Consider the following 12,348-nt stretch of genomic DNA (forward strand, 5'->3'; position numbering starts at 1 on the left):
CAAGGTGAATAGTGATTACGTATACGGAAGCTGAAATGTCTTTTTTTTAATAAACCTTTGGTCGGCGGCCCCACGTGTTTAACTGAGTCTTCCGCCCGACCAGATGGCACATTTCGTAAAAACGGAAATTTTAAAAATTCATTTTAGAATTTTAGCAAGCCAAGGAACTTATTCGGTCCATGGCGGACGCTGAGATGAAAGGCTACCACAGCGCTTTTAAAACGGTAAACCAGGTAAAATGTATACTTTCGTCAGGTACAACAGAAGAACCTCAAGGACCATCTCTAACCGGATGCACATTGTCCACATGTAAAACAGGTAAACAAATTTGGTGAGATTGATTGATTGGTAGGCTTTAATGACATAGAGGCAAGACGTCCTGGTGGGGAAAAGGACATGTAGGCTCCATGAGCGAATTACAAGGCGGCAACGACATGAATATCACAAGTACCCGTTTCCTTTTTGCACCCGCCCTTACTCCTCCAGCTTGAGTGCTCCAAATGGACTGAACATATTTTACTTTCCGTGAAATGTAGCAAGTACGGCAACCGCAATTCGCACTTTCCTATCGCGGCGAAGCTTACTTTCTCACGTAAAATACTGGCGAAATCGTGACGTTTATCGAAAGCGGTGCGCAGGGTACCTAATCACTGTTTGAGGACGCTCTCAATTCCAGATAGGGGCGATTAACGTTTACGTGCAGCGCTCACTCACTATGTACTTTTGTGTCCACTGCAACATTACCATGATAACAAGCAAAGGCGCTATAGTATACTCCTCGCCCACTCCCTCTTCCACAAAACTCGAAGGAACCTCCCAGTATTGTATTTCTGACTCACAGTCAGAAACGGTAAATTTCGACGCTTACCGGGCGACGACGCAGATAAGCAGGCCTTCTTACTTGGGCGGTGTTGCTCCACGTCGTCGATAACGACGACCACTTCACAGAATTACGCCACCGCAGCTGTGATACGGCCTCGGGCAGCAGTCGGTCAAGGTGCGTTATCGCCGCTAATCGCTGGAGTATGGATGCCGGAAACGTGCGATAAGCGCCCTCGTATCGACGAAATCTCGCTGGGGCTTCCTTCGCTGATTTTCAAGACGCTTTAGCTTTCCTACAAACGTTCCAACAAAGAAAATGCCAACAAACGTTCACAGGAGAATGCACCCTTTCCACACCCGCACTCTGCGCACGGGCTTACAGGCGCCGCTACCCTTTGCTGGCTTACTCGTCACAATCGCTGCTTCTTGCGGACGCCATGGGTACGCCGGGACAAACTTCAAGCACATTCTGGTTGGCATTCGGTGGCCACTGCCAAAGAGCACAGCCATTGCGCGATCAATTAGTTGCGCTGAAAAACGTGCTCAACTACGTGAAGAGCGCACCTAGAGCGACCTCTGCGCGTGAAGTTGTAAAAGCGGAGCGCGATGTTATTGCAAAGGAAGCCCCTTAGCTGTCACCCCGGTCCCGCGACGCGATTAGCAACATTTGACAAGTGCGTTACCGGGAATCACTTTTGAAAGAGCCACCAATCGCGATTTTTATATTCGTGCTGTTCTTCCAGTATAAAAGGTCAATTTTGACTGTTTCAGACATTGCGCACTATATAGAACAGGCTTTACAAAATTTCCGCTTCATCTGGCTCTTGAGGAAAGCAGATGAAGCACTGCTCGTTTACCAGGCACTTTGTCGGCATGCCTTTATGACGTCACAGAATCTTATTTGTGCGGTTGGCGCTAATAAACGAGTGCGCGGTTACGGATGGGGCGTCTAGTTTTATCTCATCACTTGAATGCTACCTCGCAGTTGATACGCTCAACAGCTCAGGGTTGTCAATGTCCCCTCTGTTGCGTCAGCGCTGACGTCGAATTACGCGAAATTTGAAAGTTCGTCGTTACTGGTAGCGTCTTTGTTAAAGAAAAAAAGAACGTCTTCGGGGCTGAAACGAAGCTGAATGGGTTAACAAAAGGGGCAGTTTTTTTTTTTTTTTAATAAGCAATGCTGTATTTTGTCTTCATGGCCCCTTTCACCTGCAGGGAAAGTTCATCAAGAGCGGAAGCTTGGGCGAGTCGGCAATACATTGCATAGACGAGACGAAGCGCTTCGTCTCGTCTGGTTTTGTTTTCTTCTATTATTCCCGTGTTAGTTCCCGCTTCCCACCAACGGGAAAGTTCAGCGGTTTTGCATTTCGCCCAGATGAGATCCTCTAGAAGACGAACTCGTGACCTCAAGTGAACCAATTGGAAACAGGTCAACACGCAACACTTGTGTGTTAGGGGCAAACGGGGGGGGGGGGGGGGGGGGGGGGGGGCGGATACAGGGAACCGCAACCAGTCGCGCATCGTTGTTGTGGAACAGCGCAGTGTTCATCCTTTACCGCCGCCGTTGTGGCTCGTAATGTCCGAGGGTCGCGCTACATTATGTGTCTCCGCGGATCCATTGGCGACTTGAGGGACCTGTATATGGAGTCGTGTGGCGCAGAGGTTCTTCGTGTATGAGGTCGTCTTCAACTTTCGGGAAGCCCACGAGAGTGTTCCTAAGCTTGGGATCCTATAAGTAAGCGTGTTCTCGGTATACCTTGCAGCAAGATTTAGAGCGGTTTAGAAGTAAAAGACAGAGTACAATCTTGTGTAATTTGAAAGGAATGAGCCTCGGGAACTGACTCAACTCATTTCGGCTCCGAAAAAGGTTGTTTTCAGGAAAAAAAAATAGATCGCCAATACTGAAAAGCTTTTCGAATTTCGCGCTCCAGCCTGAGAACGTCGGCAGTGACGTTAACTGGAAAATAGTGGAAACAGGGTTACAGGTGTGTTAGGTATACCACCAAACGAAATCATGCGCTGCAATCGCACAGTAACCTGTCGTCGCGGTGGCTTTGGTCAGCGGAAACCAATCGCACGAACAAGCCCCTCTATGATGTCATAAGGACCGGAATAGAAAATGGCTGGTGATTCTTTCCAGCCTCACCGCTTTTGTTGAATATATAGATTAATTGTTGGAAGAGTGCGTCGAAGTTGGTATCATTGTTATTGGGACGATGCACACTTTCTGGTGAACGAAACTTGCATTTTGCCATAAGGTCTGCATTCCCACAAATTCGATGCAGGAGCGCATAGCTATTTCTCTCCGCTAAACGCAGAAGCGGCTTCGCGTACGGCGCATGCGCAGTGCGAACGACGCAAAGAAATGACGTTCGCTAACTGTTTGCGTACGGCTGCGTAAGTTATTTACGTTATTCTAGAACTGTCTATTGTGCAGAACGGGCTTGTAACGCAGTGCGCGTGACCTGCAGGTTCACGAGACTCACTCAACTGAGGTTTTGGGAACAATGTGTAAAACCGTTACAGTAAAGTTTTTTCCTTGGTCATGGAAGGATAAGGAGGGGGGGGGGGGGGGCATATACCTTGCATATTCTTCCGCATTACGTGGCGACATTACGGACGTGCGGATTTCAGCATTTTTTTTACACATTTGTTTAATTTCAGATGAAAAAAAAAAATAAAACGAGAAGTTAGACTAATTATCTGAACGAACAAGAGTATAACCGAGCAAAAAACTAATGATGGAACCCACCGTCCCAGTTCCAGTTCTTCGAGAATTTCGTGCTGACTTTTCTGTATGTTTGTCCTCCTTTCCAAGCTTCCAACACGTAGCTGCTGCCTATTTGGTTTTCTTGTATATTTATTGCTCACAAAATGTTTTCATTAGTTGCCGTGTTTGCACGATAGCTTTGATTTCTCAGGTAGTGGTACGTTCGCACGAAGGCCACAAAAATGGAGAGGGTAGCGACGGAACAGTAGCGACGTGGAAACAGTGATGAATTCAGTTTCAAAGACAGACGTAAGACTTGCCTTCGTACAAGTTATTTCGCGCCATATGGCCAAGTACATAAAATGTTAGTTTGATTGCTTACGATGGCGGGTCATTTAACATTTAGTGCTCTAGCTAGGAGGAGTAGCCTGAGCTCCACGACGATACGCTGTGTGCGTAATGAGACTGTAAAGAAAAAAAAGAAAAGAAAGAAAAACAGAATCGAGGTCACTTAAATGCCACCGTTTTTTTTTTTTTTTGCTGCTTCACGATACGCAAAAAAATGAGGTTGCTGAACACACTGCAGCTGCTTCTGCCTACAATCTCTAAGTGGTTTTTCTCTTTCCGAGTGTCCACGTGGTGCATTAATCCGCATCACCATTGGGAAGCAGGTTCAATCAGGCTTCAAAACTCCCGCCTTAGTGTCAGCTCTTGTCCTGGGGCCCAGTAGCACAGGTTTGATCCAATGCTCCGTCCAGCAGAGTGGCGCCCAACGCATAAAAGCGCCACTCTGCAGTGTGGACATACCTGCTATACTCGGTGACAACTTAAGAACGGCACCGATGATGATGATGATGATGATTGCTATTGGTTTCCCCTTTGAAGCGGGGTGATGACATGTCATCTTACCAAAAAGGACTAATATAACCAGGTTTTACACTCTTGGTTTAATACTAGCGCTGCTTAGGGCAGGCACTAAAGCTTATTACGCCCGAAATACTTTTTTTCCCCTGTTACAGCTGGTAACTGTCCTAGGCAATATTCCCCTCTCTGCTTTTCGTCCACCAGCATTCTAATCTTCTTTTCGTCCCCTTGACAGCCTTGAAGGCACAGAGGCAACCGGAAGTTGCCTCTGTGCCTTATCACCGTAGCGGGATGTTTCTCGGCTCGGCGCAAGTAGGGCGTTACTGGGAATCGTTTGAACACGGCGTGAGCCGTTCCCGTGATTTTTTGGACTTAATATGCTTATAAACGACTCCAGTGACGACAAACAAACTGCGCGAGACAAGGCAGACGATATCACGCATTCGTAGCAAACCCCTTTCAAAACGCGCGCGCACTGACGTCACGGGTCCGGCGCTTTGGCGGAGTGATACACTACATGAGGTGGTGCCGTTCTTGAGTTGTAACCATGGAGGAAATAATACTCTTTTTTGGAGGAAATAATAACCTTGGAGGAATAATAACCATGGAGGAAGTAATAACCGTTTCTTTCCTCCATGGTTGTAACCGAGTATAGTGGTTTGTGCGCGCGATGACCGTGCGAATTGTGCACGTGTTCACGCTGGCCGAGCGAGCGCTTTGAACCCGTGTCTCATTTTCCATCCTTAATAGGGCTGCTAGACGTGGTCGAACGGTCTTCTTGATCTACACGAAGTCGCGGGAGGGTAGAGGTGGGGGCGCTGACACGTTTATGCCACGCGCCTGACTAATATGCGCTGTAATTTCAGACATGGTCTAAAGAGTATGTTCGCGTTCATCTATACTTCTTGGCTAGCACTTAGCGCTGTTAATTGCGGAAACGGCCGCACTGTTGTATAAAACGTTTGCGAAGAGCTGCCAATGAAGAGCCGTCAACCTTCTGAGACGCCTTTTCGACACCACTGGCTTGGGAGGTCAGCTTCTGTTGGTCGTAAACAGGTGGAATGAGTGTGGATGTTGCACCAAAGGTATATTTGATGTGTAATGCGTGCTTATGAACCTTTCTTTTTGCTCATGCTGATTAGTTTACGTGCGGGGCGGCGGTTCAGGTTGACGGGTGCCCCGCCAGCGATCGCAGCGACCGAGCGAGTCAGCGTGGCCCAGGACGAGCGGGAACAGCCTCTGCGCCAGACTGCAGCACCAGCAGCAGCAGCTGACAGAGGGGACGACGTAGAAGCGACCCCTAAGGTTCGGACACTGCCCAAGGAGACCCCGCCGGTTGGAGCTCCCCCTACAAAGAACATGTCCAATTTCGCGGACCCTACGTCCGCGATTCCCATCGCGATTCCCGACGTGATGTGAGTGCACTACCAACGCTTTTACGAGTCTGCGTACGAGTGGACGCACACGAAAATATGCCCGCGCGTACGGCATCGTCCCCAGTGCATGCATCATCACCGCTATTCCAGTTATTCATAATCGGTAACCAAGCCGCGGAACCAAGCCGAGATAACTCTTCGCGCTCGCGCAGGAAGTGAACACATTTTTTTTTTTTATTGCGACAGTATGCCCTTTGGCATAAGTTCCTACAGGTACAAGTTTGCACCCGTTTCCCGGATGAAGTCCAGAAGACAGCGGTGGTGGGGCCCCCACAGCCATCGCTGAAGATCGGGGGGTCTCCCCGGATGCAGGCCTGTGCCGCGAAGGTGCCGGGATCTCGCTGCACTTAGTGAAGGGCACGTCCATAGCAGGTGGTTGGTGTCGGCTTCTTCGGCAGGAGCCGTACAAAAGGGGCAGGTCGTGGAAAACGGGGCATGGTATCGCGGTGGCCACGCCCGGGTTACCGCAGGAGAGAGGGCCACCCCAACTCGTAGTCTACGCAGCAGGACCTCCTCCCAGCGAGCGAGCCCACTGGGAAGGTCTGTTCCACACGGTGGGATGAGAGCACGTGTGGCGCGACGCAGATCTTCCTTTAGTTGGACAAGTTGGTCATGTGGGTCAGTTGTCAGCAAGGGCAGGGGCCGTGGAACCGACGTAACGTGACAGAAACTATCCGCCGCAATATGAGCGGTGATAGTATTACGTCGTATCCATGACAGTCGGAGAGGGCAGGGCCACGTGTCCAGCAGGTCATGAATGTCTCTTGAGACAGACGAGTTGGAGGCTACACGTCGCAAATCCCGTATGGCCGCCGCTGAGTCCGTGTAAATGTGTGCCGTAAAACTTCCAGGAGCTTCAAGAAGTGCGGGTAGGAGAGCTTGCAGTCCGTCCCGGATGGCTGTAAGCTCCGCCAGCATAGAAGGCCAGGTGCGGAGTGTTTCATATGCACAGTTTTGGTTTGCTTCTGGATGAGACGGGCATACGATCGCTGTAGTTAAAACGCCGTCTTGGGCCCCAGCATCCACAAATGCCTCTACAACCTGGGGCAGGTTCGCAGTCGCTAGTAAGGGCACACCCGTGGATTGCTCGACTGCGTTTCCCATCGACAGACTGTGGAGTCGAATGAGAGGCCGGTTGTCGGTCACTTGATGGTACAGCCAGGGCGGCCTAGCTACAGGGCGGGCTGGTAAGGTGGGTAGAGAACGGCCCATGTAGATCGCCAACGCCGCTGCCTCCGGAACAAAATTTAGCACATTCGCGAGCATTTAAGATTTCAAGAAATTTGAAGAAAGTGTTGCAGGGTCCCATTAAGAGGCGTAACCCAATTCTAGACCCCATGAACAGCTATCGTACACGCGTTTTGAAACGATACCTCGTATTTCGAGTGTTCGCTGCCCATCCAAGCAGTCGCACGTTTCGAGCCTTGGTCTTTTCAAAGTGTTGCAGAAAATTTTCAGATTTCCGCTGTACCATGGGTTATTCTGCGACGCTGTTGAAGCTACCACTCTAATGATGATGATTGTCTTTTTATGGCGCAAGGCCGACGAGGGCAGAAGATACCACTCTAACGAGGTACGGCGTGTGTAGGAACGCTTGGCCCTCAGCTTTGCCGGTACGGTCGTGTGCTCTCCACCGTGTGACAGTTTGCTTGCGCCATTCGCGGTACGCGCTATAGTAATTACGGTTGTAGGAAACTGACGTTTGTCATGCCTCAGCGGCACTACCTAGCTTTACTCGCAGCGCCACCCTCGACACTGCGTGTCCCTTTTTCCTCGCCTCTTTCCCTATGCCGCGTATACAGTTGCAAGACAGCTGCGCGGGCGCTCGGTCGCATTGCCACGCGTATTTGGAACCTCTCGTTCCTGAGAGCACACCTGTTTTTCTAATTTGGGTCGTCTTTTTGTATTATTCTTGTGAATTCAGGGTCATGGTGGTGCCTCAGCTAACGACTCCCGCTCCCGACTTTTGCGGAACCGCCCTCGTCGATGGCCAGTTCAAGGAGATCAAGTTGTCGGATTACAAGAACAAGTACCTCGTCCTCTTCTTCTACACGCTTGACTTGTGAGTAGCAACTCGTTCTGCCTTCTCCCATTGTTTTATGTGCAGTTTTCATATCGACATTCGTGAAGCACCGCTTACCGAGTTTTACGTCATCTAAATTATTACGCATGCGTCCTTGCGCATACCCCTTTCAGCACTTTCGTCTGCGCCACGGAGATCATCGCCTTCAGTGACCGTGTGGAGGAGTTCCGGAGGGTCAACTGTGAGGTCGTGGCGTGTTCCACCGACAGCCACTTCTGTCACCTCGCCTGGTAAGAGCGATTTCGCCGTGGCTGCAGACTGGTCTTCAAGAAGTGTGCTAGTAGTTCCTATGGCATGCATGTCTGTGTGCTGGCAGTTAATCTCGGTCTGTTGGTAAATACCTTTTTTTACCTTGGTTGTCAATTAAATTCAACCTCTGACAAACTCCATAGAAATTAACCACTTTTAAATGCGAATGCATTTCTTAGTCGGGGGTTGTCGTGCTCCGTCGGCGTGCGCCCACAGGTGTTATCTCTCCGCGCTCCTCCTCGCCCCTAGCAACAGCTGTGGCGCGCCTAGCGACCGGAGCAGGTGGTAGCTCGGGCGGGAGTAGCGGAGGGCAAGGGGAGAGGAGGAGCGCGCTCGGGCGTGTGAGGGTGCTCGCATCGCGGAGCTCGGGCGGAGTAGCGGAGAGTGAGTGGATAGGAGGAGCGCGCTCGGGCGTGTGAGGGCGCTCGCATCGCGGAGCTCGGCGGGAGAGAGAGCTCGCGCGCGGGGCGGGCGTGTTGCGCGGGTCTCTCTCTCCTCTCCGCGTACCCTCTCTCCGCTCGCTGCGCTCGGAAAATGTATATAAATGCAGTGGAGCGCACGCCTCTCTCCGTTACTGCTTGCCGCAGCGCACTCATCGGTGCACCCAATGCATTCGCATTTCTGCACGATCCCCTTCGGGGAGGTGGGGGAGTTTTTTTTAAATTACAAAGGCTCAGGATTTTGTTTATACACTGCCGATTTTCTACTTAATTTGGTCAGATTCAAACGGTTGCTTGTCCTTATATGCCTATCCCAGGGATACCATCCTGTTCATACACTTGCGAAGTTACTGCGACAACAATCCTGCTCCTTTGCTGCCTTGCTGCAGGACCAACATCCCACGCAACCAAGGTGGCGTTGGCCAGGTGGACATCCCGCTGCTTGCCGACAAGACCATGAAGATTGCGAGGGCATACGGCGTTCTCAATGAAGATGAAGGCATTGCCTTCCGGTGAGTAAAATCCGCCGTGCCACTTCCCTTGTCCATTCATTTGTTTCGCCACCGTTCGCCCTCTGTCTGCAAGGCACATCAGTTACTCAGTATACTCCTGCTGTGCCACTTCCCATAGACCTCATGTTTAAAAACAGTCGGCAGTGCACCCTCCCCCTCCCCTTCCCGCGCTGTATACAAGCAGTGGCGAACACAGGGCAACTTCACCAGGCGCTATCTGTAGCATATTGCCTGCAGCATATTGCCCCCCCCCCCTCCCCCTCAAAAAGCTGTGAGTTCCCAAGTGGGCTCCCAAGTAGACAGTGCCTTATTTATCGTTTTCTAATTTGAAAAGCAGTAAGTGTTCCTCAAAGTTTATTTTTTCTCCCCTACGTGCCGAACCAGTAAACTTGCCCTCGGCTCTTGTGAGGCAGGGGTGCACGCATGGCCTTGATTCTGCACTTGTGTAACTTGAAGAACTCCGATCTGGATCACGTCGCCGCCACCTTTCTCTTCCCAGTGCCCTGTTCATCATCGACAAGCAGGCGCGATTGCGTCAGGTCACCATCAACGACCTCGGGGTCGGCCGTTCCGTCGACGAGGCACTCCGGCTTGTGCAGGCCTTCCAGTACGTCGACGAGCATGGCGAAGGTGAACGCTTGTCTCGTCTTATACGCCTGCTACACTGGCATCTGAAATTACTTCGAACCGGATGCCATTCGACTCGGTTGAGGGGCTTCGAATGCCCTTCAGAATACATGGTGCTCCACTAAAATTTCGATGGGATTTGAAAGCTCAAATAATCACTCCCTGTGTTGCGTGTGGTGTTGGTGTTGATTTCTGTTTTTGCACAGTAATGCAACAATCAAATTTAGCAGCAATCTTTGGCAGTGAAATCTTATCAAATTATAAATGACGCAAGCTTTGACACTGTTTTTCCTAGTTTTAAATCGCAATGAAGGATTTTTTATGTACTTTTTGGTGCATGTTTTGTGCTGTCTGGCCGCACTGGTTTGTCGCTTGCTCCCACTGGTCATGATGAGAGTATGGAATTATTGCATCTTGGTATCATGGTTCAAGTGTCTGAAAAGTAAGCAAATTTTCGTCTCACAATTAGGAATATTTTGTTTGTTTTACGTAAGCCAGTAATATATTTGTTAATGCTGTCCTGGAACGCTGTGTGCGAGAATGCAATAAATGGCATTTAGAGCCCCAAATACCTCTAGGGGTGATCATTCGACTCGATTGTCATTTGAGCGGAATGCCATTTCAAAACCAACTCGAGCAGTACAACTTCGCACTTGAGTCAAATGGCATTCGGTTCGAATGATTCGGGCACCAGTGTAGCAGGGTTATTAATTCGCTTAGGCTGTCGGCTGTTGGTGTGGTATTGCCCACGATCCTGTGGGCAGCTCCACACCCCCTGTTTTGTTCCGTTCGAATATCCCCACAACCGTTGCACAAATCGCTAAATATACTCTGCAATTACTACTGATCAAAGAGGCTCGTGTGGCTCAGTGCGTTGGTTAAATATGAAATACCTTCCTTAAAAAATAATAATTCGAAGTACGTACATTTTGTACAGTTTTTGTAGCTTACTGGGTGCTTACTACTTTATGGAGGTGTTACCTACAGAAAGCTAGGGGTGAGATAAGAGTTGAAGTTTATGATTCCAGCTCCAATCCTTCAGGACTCCTGCATGCTTCGTTGTTCAAATCACGGCATTACGGCTCTGAACCTTTCCTTGAACCACAAACTTTGCAGTTGGGCAACTTTTGCAGCAAGAAAATCAGAAGTCTGGAACAACATTTACTGCACTCCCAGCTTTTTCTAGATAGCGGTTGTATACAGCTTGCAGGCCCCAAGTGTGTTGTTCTCCAGAATCTGCCAACTTTTGAGAAGTTGGAATGTATTGATTCCTTACCGTGTTTCATGTGCTCAGCACACAACCCTCGTCGTATCAATTTATGACAAAAGCTGCAATCTTTAAAAATTTAAAACTGGCAAGCCCCCAAGTCGAAGCGTGTTTCTACTGAGCGAAGTAGTGTGTTCTCTTTATGGCTGTCCTGCTAAAAACTTGGGGAATATTTGCATTTTGTGGGAACAACTGATGCTGAAAAAAGATGAACTCTAGTTCTCAACTGCTGCTGCTTTTCCCTGGTCTATGCAGTGTGCCCTGCCAACTGGAAGCCTGGCAGCGACACCATCAGGCCCGACCCCAGCGGCAGCAGAGCCTACTTTTCCAAACACTAGACCTGCCAGCAGTCACCGGCATGCCGCCAAAGCCCCCTCCGGGTATCTCATTACCAGTGTCTGCACAAGTGTCGTCGAAGAATGCAAGCTCAGAATGGCAGCCCTTCGCTCTCGAGCCTCTTCTCGCAGCATCTTAAGACCGTTTTGGTCGTACCATAACGGAGCGCGTTGTATACCTGCACCGATAGGAAACGAAAGGACGACAATACCCGTGCGTGCCTGCCGACCGCAAGGGTCCATCTAAATCTCTCAAACCACTTCTTCAAGCATTGTTTGTAGCACTGTTTGGACTGGTCTCTGCGATGGCGCTGCCCAGTCGAAAATGACAACAAAAATTTCTGTTACTTTGTCGTATTTTCGCGAGTCGTACTGTCGTCTTGTCCTGTTCTTGTGTCAGGATTTTGATGCTCTGTCGTGTGTCGTATTTGTCCTCTTTTTGATGCTCCGTCGTGCCGAATCCCTGTCTTGTCGTGATCCTGATGTTGCATCAGTAGTTGCACATGGTTTGATTGTTAATGTCCATTTTGAAGAGTAGCGTAAATGGCAGTTCTGTTGTGACTACAGGAATGTTTGTCGTTAAGAAAATTGACTTTGTCGTTACGACAGAAATGTGTGTCGTAACGACAGGTGGCTTTGCCGTAGCAACAGGACTTCTGTTCTCACAACAAAGTTTTTAATCCATCTACCCTTCGAGGGTTCTGTCGCGACCGTTTGTGTCATGAGAAAACTCCCGCGAACAAATTAAGAAGATGGCACCGCCAGGAATTGAACCTGGAACGAATAAAGAAATGGAGCGAGGGCCCGTTGTCTTATCGATTCAGCTGCGAGCCCACGCGGAGACGGGGGAAACAGACGGTGCACTCACCGAGCCCATCTGCGGGTTTACCTCCGGCATTCTCGTTGAATGTCACGTGATAGCGTAACGCGACTTCTCGCGCCGCTGTGCGCTCCGCCCATTGCACGTATAGCGGCCGTGCGTGGGCCTTGCGCATGCGCTAGG

At 49.8% G+C, this 12,348-nt stretch overlaps 1 protein-coding gene across 1 annotated transcript; it reads left to right on the forward strand.

The window, feature by feature from the left end:
* Positions 1 to 5,573: 5,573 nt before the first annotated feature.
* Positions 5,574 to 12,348, forward strand: LOC144163229 (peroxiredoxin 2-like). The gene is made up of 6 exons (XM_077694089.1): positions 5,574 to 5,811; positions 7,757 to 7,894; positions 8,029 to 8,145; positions 8,994 to 9,116; positions 9,616 to 9,746; positions 11,266 to 12,348. Exons 1-6 carry the CDS (start codon positions 5,756 to 5,758, stop codon positions 11,346 to 11,348), a joined length of 648 nt encoding a protein of 215 aa, XP_077550215.1. The 5' UTR covers positions 5,574 to 5,755; the 3' UTR covers positions 11,349 to 12,348.

The sequence above is a fragment of the Haemaphysalis longicornis genome, unplaced genomic scaffold, assembly GCF_048455015.1.
Source record: "Haemaphysalis longicornis isolate Haplotype H1 unplaced genomic scaffold, Haemaphysalis longicornis Haplotype H1 scaffold_12, whole genome shotgun sequence".
NCBI classification, from domain to species: Eukaryota; Metazoa; Arthropoda; class Arachnida; order Ixodida; family Ixodidae; genus Haemaphysalis; species Haemaphysalis longicornis.

Coding starts and splice junctions, on each gene's coding strand:
- LOC144163229 (XM_077694089.1), top strand. CDS start 5,756: ATGTCCAATTTCGCGGACCCTACGTCCGCGATTCCCATCGCGATTCCC. Junction 7,895..8,028: donor TTCTTCTACACGCTTGACTT/GTGAGTAGCAAC, acceptor TACCCCTTTCAG/CACTTTCGTCTGCGCCACGG. Junction 9,117..9,615: donor GATGAAGGCATTGCCTTCCG/GTGAGTAAAATC, acceptor TTCTCTTCCCAG/TGCCCTGTTCATCATCGACA.